Source organism: Chrysochloris asiatica, unplaced genomic scaffold (assembly GCF_000296735.1).
Source record: "Chrysochloris asiatica unplaced genomic scaffold, ChrAsi1.0 scaffold00419, whole genome shotgun sequence".
Taxonomy (NCBI): Eukaryota; Metazoa; Chordata; class Mammalia; order Afrosoricida; family Chrysochloridae; genus Chrysochloris; species Chrysochloris asiatica.
The window spans coordinates 205,035-226,295 of record NW_006408937.1 but is presented as its reverse complement, the minus strand read 5'-3'; the positions used below and the strand labels follow the sequence as shown (position 1 = coordinate 226,295).

The window sequence follows — 21,261 nt, the reverse complement described above, 5'->3', positions numbered from 1 at the left end:
TTCTCTCCTGATACTATCAATCCTGATACAATCAAGATATTCTCTCCCAAGACGGCGGCTCCGGGAACAGCTGAGTGCTTGATCCATAAAACAATGGATTTCTGGATTCTCCTGCAAATTCCCCAGCTGTAAACCCTCCGATCCTCCAAACATACCTTTATAATTGTTTCAGAGCCCTCTTGGCCCAGTATTCTGTGTTGTTGTTGTCGGAGCTCCTCATTACACGTCTACCCGATCCACCGTCTTGAAGGAGCAAAGCCTGGTAGTGTAGTGGTTAAAAATCTGGCTGCGAACCCCACGGTCAGCAGCTCGATTCCACCAGGCCCTCCATGTGAGAGAGATGAGGCTTTCTGCTCCTTGCAGTTAAAACAGCCTTGGAGTCTGGCACCTTAACCCACAGCACCACACCTGGACTCCGAATCTTGCCACTCCAAGATCTCGCTGCCTCTCCAAGATCTCTACCAGGGCTACTTGGTCATAAATTTGAATTTGGTATATTAGGAAAATAGAATGGCATAGTTTTACAGTCTTAGATTCTGGCCTTGCATTCCTGAAAGCTTACATACTAGACACTGTATGTTATCTTGTAGCACGGCCACCACCACTGGACCTGAGAAACCTCTCCACCATCCGGGAGCATGCGTCTCTCAGCAGGACACACACTGGGCCTTGGTAAGTCTTGGATAACTCACAAAGACCTCAGTCAGCACCAACAAGGCCCTGTCTTTGAGTAAATCTAGTCAAAGCTCACTTAAGCTAGCTTAAGCTAAAGGAGGGTCTGGCTTTCTTATCGAGAGCTTGAGGTGTTTATAGACCATAAGTGAAGGAATATAATGATCGAGTCTTCTGGGACCCCCAAGGAATGCTTGCGCTCACCTTCATGTCTGCTGTGCTCTTTACTTGAGCCCACTTCTCTTTCTCTGTGAACTCTTTTTTCGGTTCTATCACTTTCATGACCAGCGATAGCTCCTGAGATGACATACATGTAACAATTCCAGGACCAACGGAGGTGTGCTGTTTTTGGGTCCTGATTCAGGTTTCCTGAGAGAGAGAATTGTATTGTCTCAATCTGAGGTTAATCAGCTATGATCTAGGAGGTGGAGTCTATAGTACTAACATTGCCTTCTAAACAAGGAGCTGTCAGAAAAGGAGGGTCGGTCCACGAGCTGTGTCGCTGGATACCCCGTATGTATTGATTCTCTCTCATCTCATTTGTTAGATGTGGTATTTTCAGGGTTCTGAGCCTGCCATGGAAATTTTGGGTTCAGTCTAAATGTCGCGGGACACAATCAGTTTCTAAGGTGGAAATTGGCAATGACTGTTTCCAGCTCAGACTTCAGAGAATCTCAGCTTGGGTTTCGGACTCTGGAGCCGAATAGAAGTCTGTTTGGAATCTCATCCTTGTCCTGTGAGAGGAACCGTCACATTACGTTTTCCTACTTTTCCTGCTTACTTTGAGTGGAAACAAGAGAGCCCCAAAGGAGCTCCTTTTGCTAAATGATTTGATGGCTTGGTCTGTTTCTAGAAATGCAATGTGTAGTTTCAAATGTAGGCCCTAGGAAAAGCAAAAACCAAACAACTTTTGAGAATTGGGAGCCATTTGCCTCCGAGTGGGAGGGGAGAGCTGCAGCCCCGCGGGAGCCATGTCAGTGCCTGGCTGGCTTTCAGAGCAGCTGTAAGACATTGCTTTGACCTCATCTGTATTTTTGTTCTTAGCAATCGAACCAGCTTTCTCTCTCCAGAAAGAAATGGTATTAATTCTGCAAGATTTTTTGCCAATCCTGTTTCCAGAGAAGAGGAAGAAAGTTACATCCAAATGGTAATTCTCTGTTTTCCACACTCTTTTTATTCTTCATCACAGTATGCACTCTTATGAACTCATTTAAAAGGCAACATACCCTTTCGAAATCCCTATGCGATCTTAAAATAATCACATTTGATTGTAAAACCATGTCACCAGGTTTTCTAGACTTTGAACAAATTTACTTGAAGCTGATTTTCTTCCCTGCAACATTCAACTCCTCACGCCATTTTCAGACCATAGCGTTTCGAGAGAACGCCACGCTGAAACAGGTAAAGGTGAAAGTGGAAAGGACAGTCATTCTTTTCACTGGCTCTGTAACGTCCTGTTGGAGCCCCATAGATTTGCAGTTCCGTGGATGTTCAGAGTCTGGGCAGTGAAAATTCCCACAGTGGTGGATGCTTCCCTTCCGCCATTGCACCAACTTACTTCCTAGTGATCCTGCTCGGATTCAGAACCTTCGTGGAGGACAAATCACAGTTAGGATGCAGGCAGAGGAAGAACGGGGGCGGTAGAATGGGAAGAGCTCAGTGCCATGGACTTCGAGTGTGAATGTGGCTTAGCCTCTGGCTTCTCTTGGCATAGGGTCTTTCATAGACGTGAATGGATAAAGACTAGACATCTCTAGCCTGTTGTTAACGAGTTACAGTTCAAGAGCTCTCTGTTGTCTCTTTGAGTCTAATCATCTTGGATTCTACAAAGAGGATCGGAGTTAGAACTCCCCATTCTGCAGTTTAGAAATTTCATTTGAACTATGACATTTTCAAAAGAGACCTTACTTAGAAGGATAAAGTTCAAAGAACTGAGAAGACTGTTCCACACTGCTGCAGGTGATGGGCAGTTGGAAATCTCACTATGGCAATCCTGCATGAAGCGATACATAAATGCTTCATTTTCCTTTTTTCTAAAAAATCATTTTCCTTTGTATTTGCTTAAAAATATGCTGTAAGTACACTTAACCATATGCAGATGGGAAGTGACTCATATACAAATCTGCTATGGTCTTCCCAATGTTTCTCACATTTAGTAATGGCCCTTGGGAAACTTCTAGAAGAAAGCACTCTTATAAAGGCTGCTGAACAGCTGTAGTCTGTCTCCAGAGAACAGCAAAGGAAGTAAACCTAAAACCTAACAGAGGCAAATGCACAGTCATCCAGACATCAGCAGTTCGTTTCTGGTCCTTGAGATAGATTGTGAGAGAGACTACTGTTTGATTAGCAGCCTGGTTAGGGATTCATTCCTTCCTAACTTTATAATCATTGGCCAACAGCTGTCTTTGTGCATTACTAGGCAAGACAGCACAGTAGATTCAGAGCCCAGCAGATCCACTAGCCACTCCTTGGGACCCCTACACAGCATCGCTGTGAGTCGGATTCGACTCGCCAGCACTTACCACCGGCAGGCAGCTGGGAAGAAATGGCCATAAAAGTATGTTCGAGACTGTTTTGTGATTTTGTTAAAAGCTTGATGTACAGTATTTTCAAATGATGGATTTACATGATTTCACTTATTCCACACAAGAAGCCTATACAATAGATCAAACAAATAACCCTTTGATTTCTACATGATTGGAAGTGTTCATTTTCTTCTCTTTGAGGGAAAGTTCTGATCTAAACTGAAAAATTTAAACGTGGTACTGAAACACAAGTTCTATTTTATTTAAGTTATATGTATTTCTTTAGTTACTTTAAATGTTTGTGAAATTTTAAAAAGTAGAAGAGTCAATATCATGATAATTTATCCGATGTCTTTTTTATATATTTTTCAAACATTTTAATTTCAACAATTTGGTAAGAACATTTTTATAGTAGAATTCTCTCATTAATTTTTTTATTGGCATGTTTTAATACTTTTGTTTTTTAACTTATACAGTAGAACAGATTTTCTCTTGGTATACATTTGTAACATACTTGTATATGCACCTATTTCTCACTTATTGACTGCCTTGTTATCCATTTTTTTTACATTTACAACAATAGTGAAAAACAATCCCCTATTTTTCTCATTAACAACATGTCTGGCATTAGCTGACACTGAGGTGATGGTGAAGGGCCATGATGCTCAGTGGTTCGGCAGGTAGGCAATGCTGTAATTAGCCGCCATTTTGTGTAATGTGATGCCTTCCTCCCGTTTTCACATAATGCCTCCTTTTGCATGATGCCTGCTCTTTCGAGTCTAACTATGCTGAGAAGTGAGGAGTGAATGTATAGATTTTTGTAGCCAGAGCAGAAATCAGAACACAGAGCAGTTCGGTTACCCCAAAATACTCCTTCATGTTAACACTTTAGAGTTACAGCCACCGCCCACAACTAGCCCCTGGCAAATACAGCTCTCTTCAACACTATAGTTGTGTCTTTTCAAGAATGTCATATAAATGAAATCATAAACTATATGTATAACCTTTTACTCAGCCTATGATTCTTTGAGACTCATCCAAATTGTTACACGTATCAGTAATTTATTCTGTGGTATTGCCAAGTAGTATCCAAGTATATGCATGTGCCACAATTTTTATATCTCCTCACCCACTAAAGAGCTGTTTCACGTCTCTGACAACTGATAACATAACTGTTAAGAATGTTCTTACACATGGACACACAATTTCATTTGTTTAGGGCAGTGGTCTCCATAGCAGGGCTGATTTTGCCTTCCCAAAGGACATTGGGCAATGTCTACAGATATTTATGGAGTCCTCGTGTGGCACTGTAGGATAATCACTCAACCATAAGGTTGGTTTGAACTATAAGGTTGGCAGTTCAAACTCATCAGCCACTCTTTCCTCAGAAACCCTATACAAGGTTGCTATGAGTCAGAACCAACTTGATGTCACTTAACGACGACAACAACAGAAACAGATCATTTTGGTTGCCATAAGCTGGGGCAGGGTGGCGGTGCTACTGCATCTGGTGACTAGAGGCCAGAGTTGTTGTTAAACATCCTCACCAACAAATAATTGTTGTTGTTAAGTGCCATCGAGTCGGTTCCGACCCATAGCGACCCTGTACAGGGTTTCTAAGGGTGTAAATCTTTACAGGAGTAGAAAGCCTCATCTTTCTCCAGCGGAGCGGCTGGTAGTGTCGAACCGCTGACCTTAAGGTTCGCAGCCCGATTCGTAACCACTATGCTACCAGAGCTCCTTACAAATGATTATCAGGCCCCAAATGTCACTAGAATAACGGCATTGCTAGGTCATATGGTTGTTGTTACTGACTTAGAGTGACCGTGTATAGAGTTTCCAAGGAGTGGCTGGTAAGTTTGAACCACCGACCTTATGCTCAAGTGCTTATCCTACAGCACCACACAACATACTTGGCTTGGGATTGTGGTGTTTTCAAGGGTTGTTGTTTTTTTGGTTTTTTGTTTTTTTTTTTAAAGCTAGACATTCTAATAGCTATGTAGTAGTATCTTGCTGTGGTTTTAATTTGTATTTCCCTAAATGCAACTGGAGTCCTGGTGTTGCACTCTAGGATAAGCACTGGACTGCTAACTGCAAGGTTGGTGGTTCAAACTCCCCAGCCACTCCTTGGAAACCCTATACTGGGTCACTTGGAGTCAGAGCCGACTCGATAGCACTTAACAACAACAACAACAGTTCATGAGCATATTCTGTGTTTTCCTATGAAAGGATTATCGTTTCAAGCTTTGTATTTAGATCTATGATCCATTTTGAGTTCATTTTTGTGTAACATGTGAGTAAGGTATATAGTACCGCATGTTTTACAGAGTAGAACTGATCCATAGGGTGATTTTGGAGGGGGTGTGGGGTGTGGGTGCACTTTAGGGAAGGAGTGTGGTGTGCTGTAAGAAACACTGAACTATTAACCACAAGGTTAGTGGTTTGAGTCCACCAACTGCTCTGTGGGAGAAAGATGAGGCTTTCTACACCTGTAAAGATTGACAACCTAGGAAGCCCTGTTTTCCCTCCATCCCAGTACACTCTCTAAGATACCAGTAAAGATATTTTCAAAGGTTAAACTCCGCAAAGGTGTGAATCCTTGGAGAAGAAACGTGGCATCAACGAACGTATTGAAAACGGGAAAGCAGATAAGTAAGTTAGTAAATTACTTACCAGACCCTAGAAAGATGAACTCTGACGTACTTGGCAGTGGGGGCGTGGGGAAGAACTTGACTTCTACAGGCCGGAAGTGTTAATGGCAGGTAATTCTGGAAGGAGGCATTGTGGTGGTTGTTGTGAAGTGCCTTCGAGTTGATTCCGACCCATAGTGACCCTGTATAGGGTTTCTGAGGAGCAGCTGGTGAGCTTGAACCACCAGCCTTGCAGTTCAAATGGCTTTGCAGTCTGGCGCATTAACCCACCGCGCCACACCAGGCATGAAGTATGGTATATAAGGGTGGACTCCTGGCGTGGCACTGTAGGTCAGCAGTTCAAGCTCACCAGCCACTCACGGAAACGCTCTATAGGGTCACTATAGGTCAGAACTGACTCGATGGCATTTAACAACAACAACAATAGTGGTCAAAAACTGTCTCAGAACCAGGTCAATCCCGAGAGTCCCTCCGACTCCACAGAGCTGCACTCCCACAGAAACCATGGAGACCATCAGACACAGTAGTTCGTGGATTGAAAAGTGGAACCACCTCTTCTCCACCAGTCCACCCTTTTCTCCAGAAAGCTGGCAAACAAACCTTTACACTTGAATCTGGAGACTGGCAGATCTTTCCCTGGGCTCTTTGATAATGCCTGTGTATTGACTTTGTGGGTTTCCCATCAAAACTGCCGAGTGATTTCACATTAACAGATTGTTGTTGTTGTTGTGATGTGCCGGGGAGTCTATTCAGACTCATAGCGACCCTGTACAGGGCTTCCGAGGCTGTAAATCTTTACAGGAGCAGAAAGCCTCATCTTTCTCCCGTGGAACAGCTGGTAGTTTTGAACTGCTGACCTTGCGGTTCACAGCCCGATTCGTAACCACTACGCTACCAGAGCTCCTTTACAGGTAACAGGAAAAAATAGCTATGACCATCTCAGATACAGAGAAACCATTTGATAGAATTCAGTATGTATTCATGAAAAATTCCACTAGCAAATAAGGAAAAGACAAGATATTCTTTAACCTTATGAAATAACCCACTAGCTTCCTGTCTTATAGCAACTCAATAGGGTAGAGTAGAACCGCTCCAGAGGGTCCCCCGGCTGTCAAGCTTTGGGAAGCAGACACCTCATCTTTCTTCCATGAAGTGACAGGTAGATTCAAACCACTGACCTTTTGGTTAGCAACCCAAAACTTAACCCACTGCACCACCAAGGCTGTAAAATAACCAACAACACAGGAAGATGTTTCCACGACCTCTATTCAGTGTTGGACAGGGAGTGCTATCCAGAGGTAGAAGACAAATTAAGCAAAAAATGAGAATTAGAAAGGAAGAAAATTTGCTTAATAGTGATTATGCATAGATGATCGTTTACACAGAAAACCCAAAATAATATAGCTACAAATCATGAGAATTTTTAAAGAGCGTTTAGAATAGTTAATGGCTGTAAAGTCAATACACAAAAGTCAGCTAAACTTTTATACAGTGGTAACAAACAGAAAGTTTAGTTTAAACAAAACATACCATTTAAAAGAGTAATAAAACTAGGTATCTGGAGAGAAATCAAACCAAAGCTCAGTATGAAAGTTCTGGAGAAAACTATTAAAAGTTTACTGAAAGTCATTAAAAGGACACTTAAATCAATGGAAAGATAAGTGACGTTCTTGGATTGGACAACTGAAATATTAAAGATGTCAATTTGTACCCAATCCTCAACACAGGTTTCTATGGAACTTTGAAACTGATTCTGAAATATGTATGGAAAAGCAAATGGTTGAGGTTACCCATGGCACTCTGGAGGAGGGTGTTAGTCCTACCCGATATCAAGAGCTATTGACAACGACAGTAAACAACACAAAGTAATTCTGATACAAAAGTTGACCGATATGCCAATAGAATACAAGGGAAAGCCCAGAAACTGCTGAGTTATAGGATATGTGCATCTTCAATTTACTAAATAAAATGAATTTCCAAAGTGGTTGGGCCAGTCTACAAATATACCAGGAGTTTTGATGACTTCACATTCCTGGTCACCACTTGGCTAGACCCAAACTCATGGGAATTTGACATGAGACTAGGGGAGAGAATGGGTATCCATGTGGGGTTAGGGTTAGAGGGTTAGGGTTAGGGTTGGCTTAGGGTTAGGCCGTTTTCTAGTCTATTTTACCACCATATGTTACAGCCAGTTCAAACTAGATTGGGTCCGAGTGGTGTAAATGGTTAAGTATTCAAGTACTAACTAGCCTAGATTTTGGCAGTTCAAGTCCCTCCAGAGGTACCGCGAGAAACACCATAAGAACCCTGTGGAGCAGTTCCACTCTGCACACACGAGGTCACCGTAAGTCCAAATAGATTTGATGGTATCTAACGACAACAACAAACTCGGTTAATAACCACATGTGAATGGCATAACTTTGTAAGTTTTTAGGAGATAATATAGGGAAACTATGACCTCAGAATAGGAACAATTCCATAAACAAAGCAGAGGTATAAATCATATAGGAAAAAATTAAGACGTGGCTCTGTAGGATAAGGTCGGCAGTTCAAACCCATCAGCTGTTTTCAGAAACTGACTCACAACAGCATCACATTAAAACCAAGAAGTCTTCATAGAAAAATCTCAAGGTGTTAAGTGCTGGCCAACTGTTCCCCACTCGTAGCGACTCCATGTGACAGAGCAGAGCTCCCCTGGAGGGTTTTCTTGGTTGTAATCTTTACAGAAGCCACTGGGTGGGTTTGAACCAGCAACCTTTCAGCTAGTAGGCACACCCTGAGATGGGCTCTTTGAAATTCACAGAAGCCACAAATGCTCACTTGCCATGTATCCACTTTTTAAAATGGCCGAAAATGCAACCGACAGTTTACAGAAGACAACAAAAGAAATGACTTTTAAACACATAAAGATATGCCCAAGGTGATTAATCAGGGGAATGGTCAATCAAACCACAATATGATGCCCTTTTGCCTCTATTGTTGTTGTTTAGTACCGTGGAGTCGGTTCCGGCTCATAGCGACCCTGTACAGGGTTTGCGAGGCTGTAAATCTTGACGGGAGCAGAAAGCCTCATCTTTCTCCCGCGGACCAGCTGGTAGTTTCCCACTGCTGACCCTGAGGTTAGCAGCCTGATTCATAACCACCATGCTAAGGCCCTGGCAGGAGAAAGTGGGAACTGGGAATTCTAGTGAATAAAATGCTCGGCTCCTGGCATGTCTTGAGTTGGGCTGAGGAAGAGACTAAGGCTCAGAGCAGGACTGGGCAATGCCAAGTGTTGACCAGGATGTGGAGTCATCAAATGTCCTGGTAAATGTGGTCCAACCCCTTGGTGAAGTCATTTTATTTAGTAAATTGAAGATGCACACATCCTATAACCCAGCAGTCCCATTCCCATTTGAACGCCTAGAAATTCCTACACGGGTGTGGGAATGTTCACGGCAGCTCCCAGACTGTAAACAACTCAAGTGTCCATGGAAGGTAGAGTGGGTCAATAAAGCATGCTGTGGAAAAAGTGTGTTACTGTTAAGTACCATCAAGTCGGTTCTGACCCATAGTGACCCTGTATAGGATTTCCAAGGAGCAGCTGGTGAGTTTGAACCGCCAACCTTGCGGTTCAAAAAGACCTTGTGGTCGAGTGTTTATTGTGTAATGCAACCCCAAGACTCCATGGAATGATCTCCAGCCATGCCAGTGAATGAAATAAAGCTAATGTAGCGTAGTGGCTACGAATCGGGCTGCGAGCCGCAAGGTCAGCAACTCGAAACTACCAGCGGTTCCGCGGGAGAAAGATGAGGCGGTCTGCTCCCGTAAAGATTTACAGCCTCGGAAACCCTGTGTAGGGTCGCTATGAGTCGGAACCGACTCCACGGCACATCACAACAACAACATCAACTTGTAAAAGTATTAGGTACATGATGCTAAGCACAAATGACTACTTAAAACACATACGTGAAGATTCTATTGATTCAAAAGTTCAAAAACCAGGCAAAAGTCATCCATATGTTCCCTAAGGGCCAGTTGGAGTTCTGGTGTGGCAGTGTGGGACAAGCACTGGACCTCAAAGTTGGAGGTTCAAACCTACCAGCTGTTCCTCGGAAACCCTATAAAAGGTTGCTAGGAGTCGGAACCAACTTGACGGCACTTAACAACGACAAGAATAGTTATAAAGCTTAATTTAAAAGGAAAATGAGTGGTAAGCAGAGAATTCAAGATAGTATTTTACCTCTTGTGGAGGGAAAAGGAGATAGGAGGGGAAGTGGGTGCTCAAAGACATTGATTGTGTTTCATTTCTTAAGCTGGGTAGCGAGTACATGGATGGTACATACATGGTAAAACTTTGTATGTAGGAGAGTGCTTTAAATGCAGTTGTGATGCATTTGATAGAACTTCAGTAAGTGTCGTTGATATTTTCAAGATCTAATCTCAACAGTAAAATTGGGCCTATCTGATCAAAAAAACCCCAAATTTTTGAAGAAATCTTGGCAAACTTGTTTCAGTGGTGAGTAGTGGTATCATTTCACAGTAAAGGACAAATTGGCTATGTTGTATTGTTGTGAAGTGCCAGTGAGTCAGTTCCGACTCATAGCGACCCTGTATAGGGTTTCTGAGGAGCAGCTAGTGAGCTTGAACCGCCGACCTTTCAGTTCAAATGGCTTTGCAGTCTGGCGCATGAACCCACAGCGCCGCACCTGTATTGTGTTATAAATTTCAGCACGTAATCAGATATCCAGTCTGTCATCTGACCACCCAGTTGTGATCTGGTGGCAACTGGTCAAATGGAGACAGCTCATTCTCCTTCCCTGGTGCAGTCTGGTTGGAAACCATTAACCTGAGTCCTGTGCTGTTACTTCCCAGCAGGAGCATAGACAAGCTCAGTCCCTGAGAAGTGGCGCTGCTAACTGGACCAAGCAGTTCAGCGTGGATTATTTAGCTCTGGACTTTAACTCATCAGCAACAGCTACTGTACAGAAGGTATGCCATTGTATCGGAGAATTCCCAGGTGATGCCAGAGACAGAGGCAGAGACGATGATCTGGAGAGATGGAATGGCTGGGGACTCTAGACTCTGAGAGTACAGACAGTTACCCTGAAGAATAATGAAGTCAGCCCTAATCCTGTCACTCAGAGAGAAAGATGTTCTAGTGACTGATGCTCTAGTGAATTTCCTTCTAGGGTCTTCTGTGTTGAAGTACATGTTAGATTCCTGTTCTTTGATATGTGGATCATGAAGTTTATAGGCAATTTTCTCAGGCAGAGATGAGGGTGGGGAAAGGGTCACTAGAGGCTGAGGAAGGACCTAATAGTGAAGGGCTTCAAATGCCAGGCTGACCAGTTCCCACTCTCCTCTGTGAGGATCCCGAGCTAACAGGGAGCACAATTGTAAACTAAGCTCACTCATGGCAGTGGATGGATGGTGAGCAGAGCATGGTCATAATCCAAATCGTGCCCAACCAAAAGACAACAGATCATTTGGTGACAAAAGCAATTTATAGAGCATATTGTTCAATATGATTGCATTCAAAATTATAGATGCGCTGAAAAAGGTCTGGAAGCCTTCCACCCGCCTCTTGCTGAATGAGCTGCTTCTCCGTCAGCTGTAATGGCATTTCCAAAGGTGGAATTGAGAAACCCTGATCAGAAGGCGGGGATGAGCCAATAGGAGACAGTGCATGAGTCAGTTTGGCTAGCTATGAAATCAGAACCAACACGCCCCAGTTCTCAGTGAGTTGCAAGAACAAATCATTTTCACATTTGCTCACGTAATGTCCACTTTTGCTCATGTAATGTCCACTTTTGCTCACAGTTGCCTTCCATCCAAGGCCCAGGCGGCTCACATCATGTCAGGTAGCTAGGGCAAAGTTGAAGGGGGTAGAGGATAAAACAGCTATTTATATACATGCATACAAACAACAATTGTTAGACCCTGATGGTCACAGTAGGAAGGGGCAGAAAAGCATTTCGAAATAATATCCTGTACCACAGAAGGCTAGACAATTTTCGGAACATTTTATTAGCTATAATGACAATATTTTGTTCTCTCCCTGCAGAAACGTTTTCTTTCAGAAGAGCAAAGAGTAGACTACGTCCAAGTGGATGAACAGAAGACACAAGCTCTCCAAAGCACTAAGCAAGAGTGGACTGATGAGAGACAATCCAAAGTGTGAGGGGGGATGTGTACTCAGAGTCTGTCGGAAACATGGGAGGTTGGGGCTGGGGATGAGTTTTGGCAGTAGATCCACACAGTCACCCTAACCAAAGGTGGTTCCAGTGGTCTGGCTGCGAGCCTTGAGGAGAGGCGCCCTGTTTGAATGCTTTAAGGGAGAAGAGAAGGGAGCACGTGTCCATTCAGAGAGTAGTCTGTGGGAGTCCAGCTTCCTAGCCTGACCCTGTTGGGGCGGTTTCCTTCTCCAGCCACACTGTCCCTGCCTTCAAGCCCCATAGAGCCCTGGACTCGACTCTGCAGTCCTAAGAGGCAGAGATGGCAATCCCAGCCTTTGGCGAATGTTTGTCCTAGAGTTTGTTTACAATCTCATCAGTAGGCTATTTGGAGAGAGGATTAGAATCAGTATTGCTGCTAATAAGAACAAGACGACATGGTTTTACTCCAATAACTGGCATTCTGACCTCTGCCCAGTGTTAGGATTGCTGTTGTGGTTGTTAATTGCCATCGAGTCGGTTCCGACTCATAGAGACCCTGTATAGGGTTTCTGAGGAGCAGCTTGGTGGGTTTGAACTGACAACCTTGTGGTTCACAGTTCATTGCTGATCCTCCAGCGCCAATACTAATGGGGCTTGTTCCAGCCCCTGAAGGCACAGTTGGGGAGATTAATCCGAATGCTGGTCACACTGGTGGCCAAATCTATACTTCTTATTCCTAAGACTGCGGAAGATAAAGACAGTTGCAGATGGCAGGGCAAGGAGTTCCAGGCTCTGTGAAGCAAATCAGATGAGGCTGGTGGCTCTAAGAGCTTTGTGAGGAAGCAGCTACCCAGAGCTCAGTAGGCCCTTCCCAATGTACTTTCTCACACCTCTTCTCATGTGTCCCCATGAGGTGTGTCTCCCAGTGACCTGGCGAACACCAGCAGAAGAGTTTTGCCACCTTGAGGCAGGACATCAGTCCTCCCTGTCTCAGGCTTTCCCACACTTTTTCACTTCTGCTTTAGACATTACTAGGTCCTGAGAGTGTGGGCACTCCTGCGTTGTAATGATGGCACCATGTGACCCCTTCCTTTACAGGGTCCTGTGGTCGTGGGCCTCACAGTGACAGTCTCCATTCGGCACAGGGTTTTACTTAATGGCCCTTCCGGATTCTTCTGAGTACCTACAGCCAGAAGACATACTGAACAACTCTGATTAAACAGAGACTGGTCGGCCGGCCGTCCCTTGACAAGAGTGGATCATATAGATGGCAGGCCTGTGACTGTTAGTATAGTGGACAGTTGTAGTGGGCTCTGGGAATACCATTTTTCTCCTCAGGCAAAGAACTGAGGATTTGTCAAATGCACTGAATGACTTCGGAGTCCTAGGGAACCCAGAATCCTGAGAGAGCTCCTGCCCCCGGTGACCTGCTAGACCTCGGGGATCAGAATAACTCGTAGCTCCCCCTTACGTAGGTCCATGTCCATGTTGTTAAGGTTTCCGAGTGGCTGGTGACCTTGAACCACCGACCTTGTGGTTCAACCGACTTTGCACTCCAGTGCATTAACACACAGAGCCACACTCGTTAGTTGTTGTTAAATGCCGTCGAGTCGATTCCAACCCATAGCGACCCTGTATAGGGTTTCCAAGGAACATCTGGTGAGCTTGAACTGTCGACCTTGCGGTTCAAACAGCTTTGCAGTCAGGCGCATTAACCCACAGCGCCACACCAGGACTCCCCACCCTTGTTTAGGAGCAGTGAATTTAAACTAGGAATGTTCTGAAGAGGGGCTTCCTAATTCAAACGTATGGACAGTGATAAGGTGTAGGCATTTTTTGAAAAAAGAAAGGTGACTTCAGCGTCACTTCAGGGTGTTCTGTAATCATGCCCTGCTCTGAGAAAGCTGATCATGACTGGCTAATCAAAACTAACATTTCAGGAAGGCAAGGTCAATTTCGAACTTTGTCCCTGAAAAAACTAACAAATATCCTAAGTCCCCATGATGCCAGGCCAACCTTGTTTTCTGTTTCTGATGAAGGCAGGGTCTGATGTTTTTTTGTAATAGAAGTGATCTCAGATACCATTTCAAGCCTAGGACCGAGGCCAGGCCTGTATTGCACAGTAGACATCTTCCAAACGAACCCACCAGTGCATGTTGTTTAATGGCATTCATTTTTGTTTTCTTTCCCTGGAAAATTCCTCCAGGTCAGGGGCTGTGCAGTACAGGAGGGTGGGCTAAAGGGTCTTAATCAAGCTTGCAAGATCCAAAGGCCATGAGCCAGAGACCTTTGGGAGTTAAGCTGTGGTTGGGAAGGGAGGGACCCCGAGGCTCAGCACCCCCAGGCTATAACAGTGGTACCAAATGATACAGTGGGGTTGCTTCCTGGAGAGCGAGCATAGAGGCCAGACTGAAGGCTCTTCTTAGACCCAGTTTTCATCATCTCTGTTCCAACAACATCAAGGATTGAAAACAGTCACTTTGTGTTCACAAACTGGAATTTAGGCATTAATAAAAGTTTTATTAAGAGGAACAGTGACTAATATTGCATTGATTAAGGTAGGGACGCATGGCCCATTATTGTATTCCTGTCAATACACTGTACACCTGCACAAAGTTCAACTGGCAAAAACAGGATGAGACATCTAGTTACAACAATGAAAGAGAAGAAGAAGAGTAGCTGTTGAAGCTGCTTTTGCACAACGAACCATCTCATGGGATTTAGTTCTTTGATTTGGAGGTTTAGGGTCGTGGTTTCATGGAACATTCCAGTTAATTGGCTCAATGTGTTCGGTGCTTCTGTTCTACCTCCTAGCTGACTGCACAGCACCTGGGGTCTCTTTTTACCTGAAACAACAGCAGAAGAAGGAGAGTTCAGAACTATTGTTGTTAAGTGCTGCTGAGTCCGTTTCAACTCATAGCGACTCAGTATAGGATTTCTGAAGCTACAGATCTTTGTGAGCAAAAAGTTGCATCTTTTCCTCATGGAATGAGCAACCGATGGTCTCTAACTGCTTGTCCAGTGCTTATCCTACAAAGCCACCATACTCCAGTTACATATTAGGGTTTAAGAATTATCTAATTTTATTCAGAGTCTTTATTCAAGTTTACCTACTAGTAAATAAATATGAAGAATTTAAAATATTTTTATTAACTGAGATTGCAAAGCCACAATTCTGTGTGTTACCATGTTTACTGGCCCATAGGAGTATAACATACTCATTTAAGAACCAAATTTTCATTTGAAAAGCAAAATGCAGGGTACATGTAAAAACATACTGGTCTATTTTGTTAAGGAGTTAGCAGAAAAATAATTATTTGCTACATGCGATACTTGATATTTATCCCCAACTGCAGTGAAAGAATTGTAAAGTTTTTCTTCTAGAGAAAACTTTCCAAGTATGGTACTACATGTAATTTTATCATGATTCTCAACATGAGGAAAAGCATTATGACTTCCATTTCACACTTGGATCAATTGAGGTTCAGAAGTTCAACAACTTTCCTAATCGGATCAGTTGCACAACCAGGATGGAATTAGGGCCATAGACTATGAAGCTAGTAATGCTCTCTAGTTACCTGACTAGACATGATTTCAAAATACCTGAAAGCCTACCCAAATCTTTCCTTATATTCTTTCATTACTTCATTATTGAACTTCCCTGTGAATAAGTGCTTCTACATCTAAATATCACAAGTAGTGTTGAACCAAAGCAAAGCAAAGCACTGCCATTTAGTGGACTCAGGATCCATATGTAAAAATGTGTGAAAACCTTAATATATGCATTTCCAATGACTTTAAAGATAGGAAATGGATCTCGGTTGCAAGCATACACTCCTGCCTGAATCATAATAGTTTAGGTGTTTTTCAGCTGCCGTCACTGATTCCCTGTCGTGATGGCCGTACCTGCTATGGACTGAGGTGTGGTCCTGCCGCCCAAATGTGTCCTCAGCCCTAACCTGTATGCCTGTGATTAGAATCCACTCTGGGAAGGGGCTTCTTTGTTCCGCTGACAGTACAGTGGAGGGTGTGGCTTCAGTCAGCCTCTTTTGAGATAACTAAGGCAATACCCGAAAAGGAAACATGATTCTAAAAATTATAGAGAATATGTGAGGTAATTTTGAAGATGGGGTTTTTAGACAAATATCTCAAGTGGCCAGCAAAAGTCCTAAACCCACAGAATTATTAACAATTCATAGGATCACTTCTATATTCATAGCTATACTCCAGTGGTCTAGTCATAGCTTTCATATGTTAAGACCAAAGGTTTGATAACTTGAAGCAGGCAACTCGGTGTCCTTTCTGTGTGTTTCATGTCCCTGGAAAACCCCCTTCTGGATTCCTATGAGCTGTTTCTCTGTAATTCTGCACATGAACAACAGAGGAAGGAGAGTCAAGAATAGGAGGAAGACATGGAACGGGTGACTAATTGCCTCCATGAACAACTGCGTCCTTGTCATGAAACCAGAACTGCATGGTATATCGCTACCATTATTGACCATTTTGATGAAAGGGGGAAAATACAGATCAGAATTACAAATTCTTGTGGACTATAGACTTTCTAGAGTCATGGAAGCTGGATGAACCCGTAAAATTATTGCCCAGAGTGAAATTTTAAATCTTAAACCAAAAACAGCCCCTGGAGTTATCTGGAAACCAAACAGTAGTTTAGCTTAACTGGTAAAACACGTGTGCCTTGACCATTATGCTCTTTGAGAAACGATGGGATCACACCTTGGAGGAGAAGTGAGTATATTAGTAGAGGAGAATGTGTAGAAACTTGAACTGGTGTATGTATATTCTCAACAACAAAATACATTTATATCTAAAAAGTGGAACTAAATGTCTTTTTAAAACATTTTGATTAGAACAGATTGGTTCCCACAAGGCACAAATATAAAACTATAGCAGACTTGACTCTCAGGTTTATCAAAGCAATATTACTAAATAAAATACTATCCAATGGAATTTTGTAGTTAATTTAAACAATATGATAAAGTAGAATCCCTTTGAGGAATATAAGGATGGTCAAAATAAGAAAGTCTATGAAGATTATTCACCATTTTCACAGATCCAAAGTGAAAATTCATATGATCATCTCCAAAATTCAATATCCATTCTAACAAAACAATTCTCAATAAAATCAAATTGTAGAATACTTCCTACACATGATATATTTTTGTCAATACAAATTTAACACCATGTTTAATGAGAAAAAACACTAATCAAATCCTCATTGAAGCCTGGAACAGACAAAATATATATCACCATTAAAATTTAGCATTACTCTGGAGGTAGATATGAAGTCAGATGGAAAAGACAAAAGTGTAAAAATATAGAAAGAGAAAGTAAACATCATTTGAGGGTGATGAAAACTGTCTACCTGGAAAATTTTAGGGAATTTAAAAACTATTACAAATGATCAAAGAATTCAATAAGGTGACCTGCTACATGGCTGATATACAAAAATCAATAGCCTTTAAAATAAAAGTAGGAAAGGTAAGCAAAACATAGTCAGTAAGACACAAGTAAACATTTACACTAACATCCTTATTGCGAGGTGCCATCAAGTCTGTTCCAACTCATAGCGAGCAACCTTACACACAACAGAAACACTGCGTCATCCTCATGTTTGAAGCCATTGCTGCTGCCACGGTGTCAGTCATCTGTTGGGGGATTTCCTCTATTTTGTTGACCTTCCACTTTGCCAAGCATGATGTCCTTCTCCAGAGACTGGTCTGAGAGGTGAAGTCTAGTCATCCTGGTTTCTAAGGAGCATTCTGTACTTCTTCCAACACAGATTACTTCCAATATTCTAAAACACCATAACTCAAATGCATCAGTTCTTCAATAGTCTTGCTTATTCATTGTCCAACTTTCACATGCACATGAGGCAATTAAAAAATATCATAGCTTATGTCAGGCACACTTTAGTCCTCAAACTGCCATCTTTGCTCTTGAACACTTTAAAGAAGTCTTGTGCCACACATTTGCCTAATACAAGACATCCTTAGATTTCTTGACTGCAGAACCAAGACAAGTGACGTCTTTGACAACTTCAAACTTTTCTCCATTCATCATGATGTTACTTTATTGGTCCAGTTATTTATGTGGCTGAAGCTGAGGGCAAGAAGCAGCTCTGGTCATCTGTGGCTTCCAGAAAGAGACCCTCTAAATACCAAGGTGACCAGATAGATCCCAGCCAGGGAGAAAATGCTTTGTTGGTTATTCCAGCTTTGGTCTGTTCTTGGTACCCCTGTCCACCTGGGGTAACCTGGGGGACGGGGCTGGGGCTGTCTTCTTATTTTTCTTTTTCTTTTTTTTTTTTTAATTAAATGTTTTTATTTTGGATTGAGTGAAAGTTTACAGGGCACATCATCAGATTCACATTCAACCATTCATATAGCTTGTTTCATTACATTGATTATTATCCCCGCCATATATCATCAGTTAACAGTGTTTCTCTCTATCCTCTTTAGCTTTTTTTTTTTTGATCGGGGGGGGGCGACTTGCCTTTTTGGAATTTACAGTCTCGGCTTTTAGGGAAGGTTTTTACATTTGTCTGTGGATATCCAGGGCTCATGTATGAGATTACTAACAAGCATTACTGAATAATCAGATGAGGGACAGTTTGCTATGTCTACTAGGTAGCTAAAGTCTGATCCTCAGAGCCTATGGTTTGGATGGTCAACAACACTTGGGCCCACAGGGGCTTGACCTCCTGACCGGGTCTGCACGGTCTGCATCAGATTCCTCATTTATTGTTTGTTTAAGGGACGCTGCCTGTCTTAGGCAGTCAGTGCGAATTCCTCAGTCTTACCAGTCATGAGACTCATTGCAGCATGGCAATGTCTCTGTCTTAAGTTGCCGAGGTTCCACGTGATCCTTACCCGTCTCTGGCCACATGTCCAGCATAAACAGCCACCATCCAAGGAAAGCAGGGAGGGAGGAGATCAGCTGGGGACCCCATACGCAAGACGTTGCCAGTGGGGCTGTCTTCTGAAGAAAGACCCAGCCCAGCTCCCACAGTTCACAGCAGAAGACATATTGGTCCAGAGAGAGGAGGCAACTTGCCCAAGGTCACATAGCAAAGTCGTGGGTCGCAATACAAGCTTAGAAGACTGTGAATCCGGGAGCATTAGGCTGGTCGCCCTCCTGGCCTGCCTCCCAATGACCAGCTTCAGCACAGGCTAGCCAGGAGTGGGGAACAGTGCTCGCTCACTTAAGGTTCTGCTGGCTCTCACCATGGAGCCCTAGGTCCACCTTGTGCTGGAAACCCTTGGTGCACAGCTCACAAGTCAAGGGTTTGAAACCAGTGTACTTCTGGCTGTGGATGATGAATTTGGAACTCTAGCTGAAGGCCTTTCTACATACCTGGCACTTGTGTGGTTTCTCACCAGTGTGGATGTAGGTATGCTTCTTCATGGTCGACTTCTGCTAGAAGCGCTTGCTGCAGAACTGGCAGGGGTAGGGACGTGTGTCCGAGTGGATGCGCGCTTGAAGGCTTTGCCACGCATCCGGCACTGGAAGCTGCGCTCTTGCGAGTGGACATGCGTGTGCTGCTCTGGGCTCATGGCGTGGTCAAAGGTTTTGCCGCAGACGTCATAGGCACAGGGCCGGGTCCCGCTGTGGGAGTGACGGACGTACACCTCTAGTCCGTGGGGGAGTGAATAACACCTTGTTACACCTGAGGCAGTGGTACGCGTCCATGCCTGGAGAGTAGCGGAGGCTGAAGTCCAAGGGGGCTCAGGAAGGCAGACTGCATGGTAGAGGGGGCCTGCCGGTAGCTAAGGCCATAGGATGAAGCCAAGGCATCCCAGGAGAAGCTGGACTTGTAGAATGGGGCTGAGTGGGAAGATGGTGAGTCATCTGGTGCTGTAGCTATCGTTGTCAAGCTGGGATCCAGTTCTGGCTCAGGCTCTTGTTTCAGGCTGGTCCAATCCAGGCCCCGGTTTGGGAATAAGATGCTAAGGACCGGGCTATTACTCAGGATCTGGTCCCTGGCCACAGGGGTCAGGGCAAGTGGACAGACCAACTCATTCTCTTGGACCCGAGGCTGTTGGTAGGTGTGAGCCTTCTTACTCTTCACCAGGAAGGAGTGTGGCATTTTCAACGTGTACCCTATACCAGTTGGGAGCAGTTCCACCTTCAAGCTCTCGCCTCCAGCATTTCAGAAGTACCCTCTCTCTCTGGGGAACAGTCTCCACTAGGTGAACTTCGTGATGTTCTGCACAAATAGATACTTCTCCTTTTTTTTCTCTCTGTATGTGTGTGTTTTTCCTTTTCTGTTCCCCTCCCTGATTTTTAATCTGATTATTTGTGTCAAAATTTGGTGATGAAGAAGCAATCAATAGAGAAAGAGAGGGCTTGGCTGTATTTGCTTATCAAAGCTTTTCAGGCCTTGAGACTCTGAGCTCTCATTTCTAACGTTCCACTCTGGCAGCACACGTTCCCTCTGGAAATGCTGGATAACATAGGGGTGTTACCTTCACTAAGAAGCATGCAGGTGTAAACTCAGTGAGCTCTGCAGTCCCGCCAAGATTGAGATGGCCAGCACTAGCTCCCAGAGCCCCATGGGTGCTGTCACAATTGTCAAAAGACATGGCTCATGAAATTGTGAAGGCTGGCAAGTCCCAAATCCATAGTTCAGAGATCAGTTTCAAGGAGTCTTGTCAGCTATGTATGTAGTCTCAGGAGCTGAGGAACCCAAATCGGCCTCTTAAGTTCTTTCAACTTGAGAAATGCTGAGGGTGTTCTTCCCTTTTGATTATCTAACTCCAGGCCTTTGCACATTTCATTATAATACTTGACTTTGTGTAATCGAGTTGCCCTTGAAATTGTTTTATTCAGCGGTTTTACATCCGCATGTCTTCCATTTCATTTAGCATCTCTATACTGAAGAGAAAGTTTCAGATTCTCTTCTGACATCCATTTTGGTCTTTTCTTTTGTTCCTGGCTTTTTAATGACCCTTTGCTTTCTTCCTATATGATGTTCATGATGTCATTCCACAATTATTCTAGTCTTTGGTTATTGGTGTCTAATGCAACAAATCTGTTCTTGAGATGTTCTCAAAATTTAAGGGAGATCTATTCAAGGTCATATTTTGGCTCTTGTGGACTTTTAAATTTTTTCTTCAGCTTCAGCCTGAATTTGCATATAAGCAATTGATGGTCTGTTCCATAGTCTGCCACTGACCTTGTTTTGACTGATGATATGGAGCAATTCCATTGTCTCTTCCAACAGATATAGTCAAATTGATTCCTGTGTATTCCATC

The 21,261-nt window shown here is 43.4% G+C and overlaps 1 protein-coding gene and 1 pseudogene across 3 annotated transcripts in view; one reads left to right on the top strand and one right to left on the bottom strand.

Annotated features, from left to right (window-relative positions):
- Window positions 1-12,011, top strand: part of GAB3 (GRB2-associated binding protein 3) — a 122,111-nt gene extending 110,100 nt beyond the window's left edge. For 2 of the 3 annotated variants that reach the window (XM_006876832.1, XM_006876833.1), the window contains exons 7-10: window positions 591-672; window positions 1,717-1,819; window positions 10,703-10,819; window positions 11,895-12,011. In XM_006876832.1, the coding sequence (XP_006876894.1) occupies window positions 591-672; window positions 1,717-1,819; window positions 10,703-10,819; window positions 11,895-12,011 (419 nt within the window). The remainder of the gene's footprint in view (window positions 1-590; window positions 673-1,716; window positions 1,820-10,702; window positions 10,820-11,894) is intronic. The other variant, XM_006876834.1, reaches the window with a different exon arrangement.
- A 7,192-nt stretch (window positions 12,012-19,203) lies between these two features.
- Window positions 19,204-20,092, bottom strand: LOC102815703 (annotated as a pseudogene).
- Between the last annotated feature and the right edge of the window lie 1,169 nt (window positions 20,093-21,261).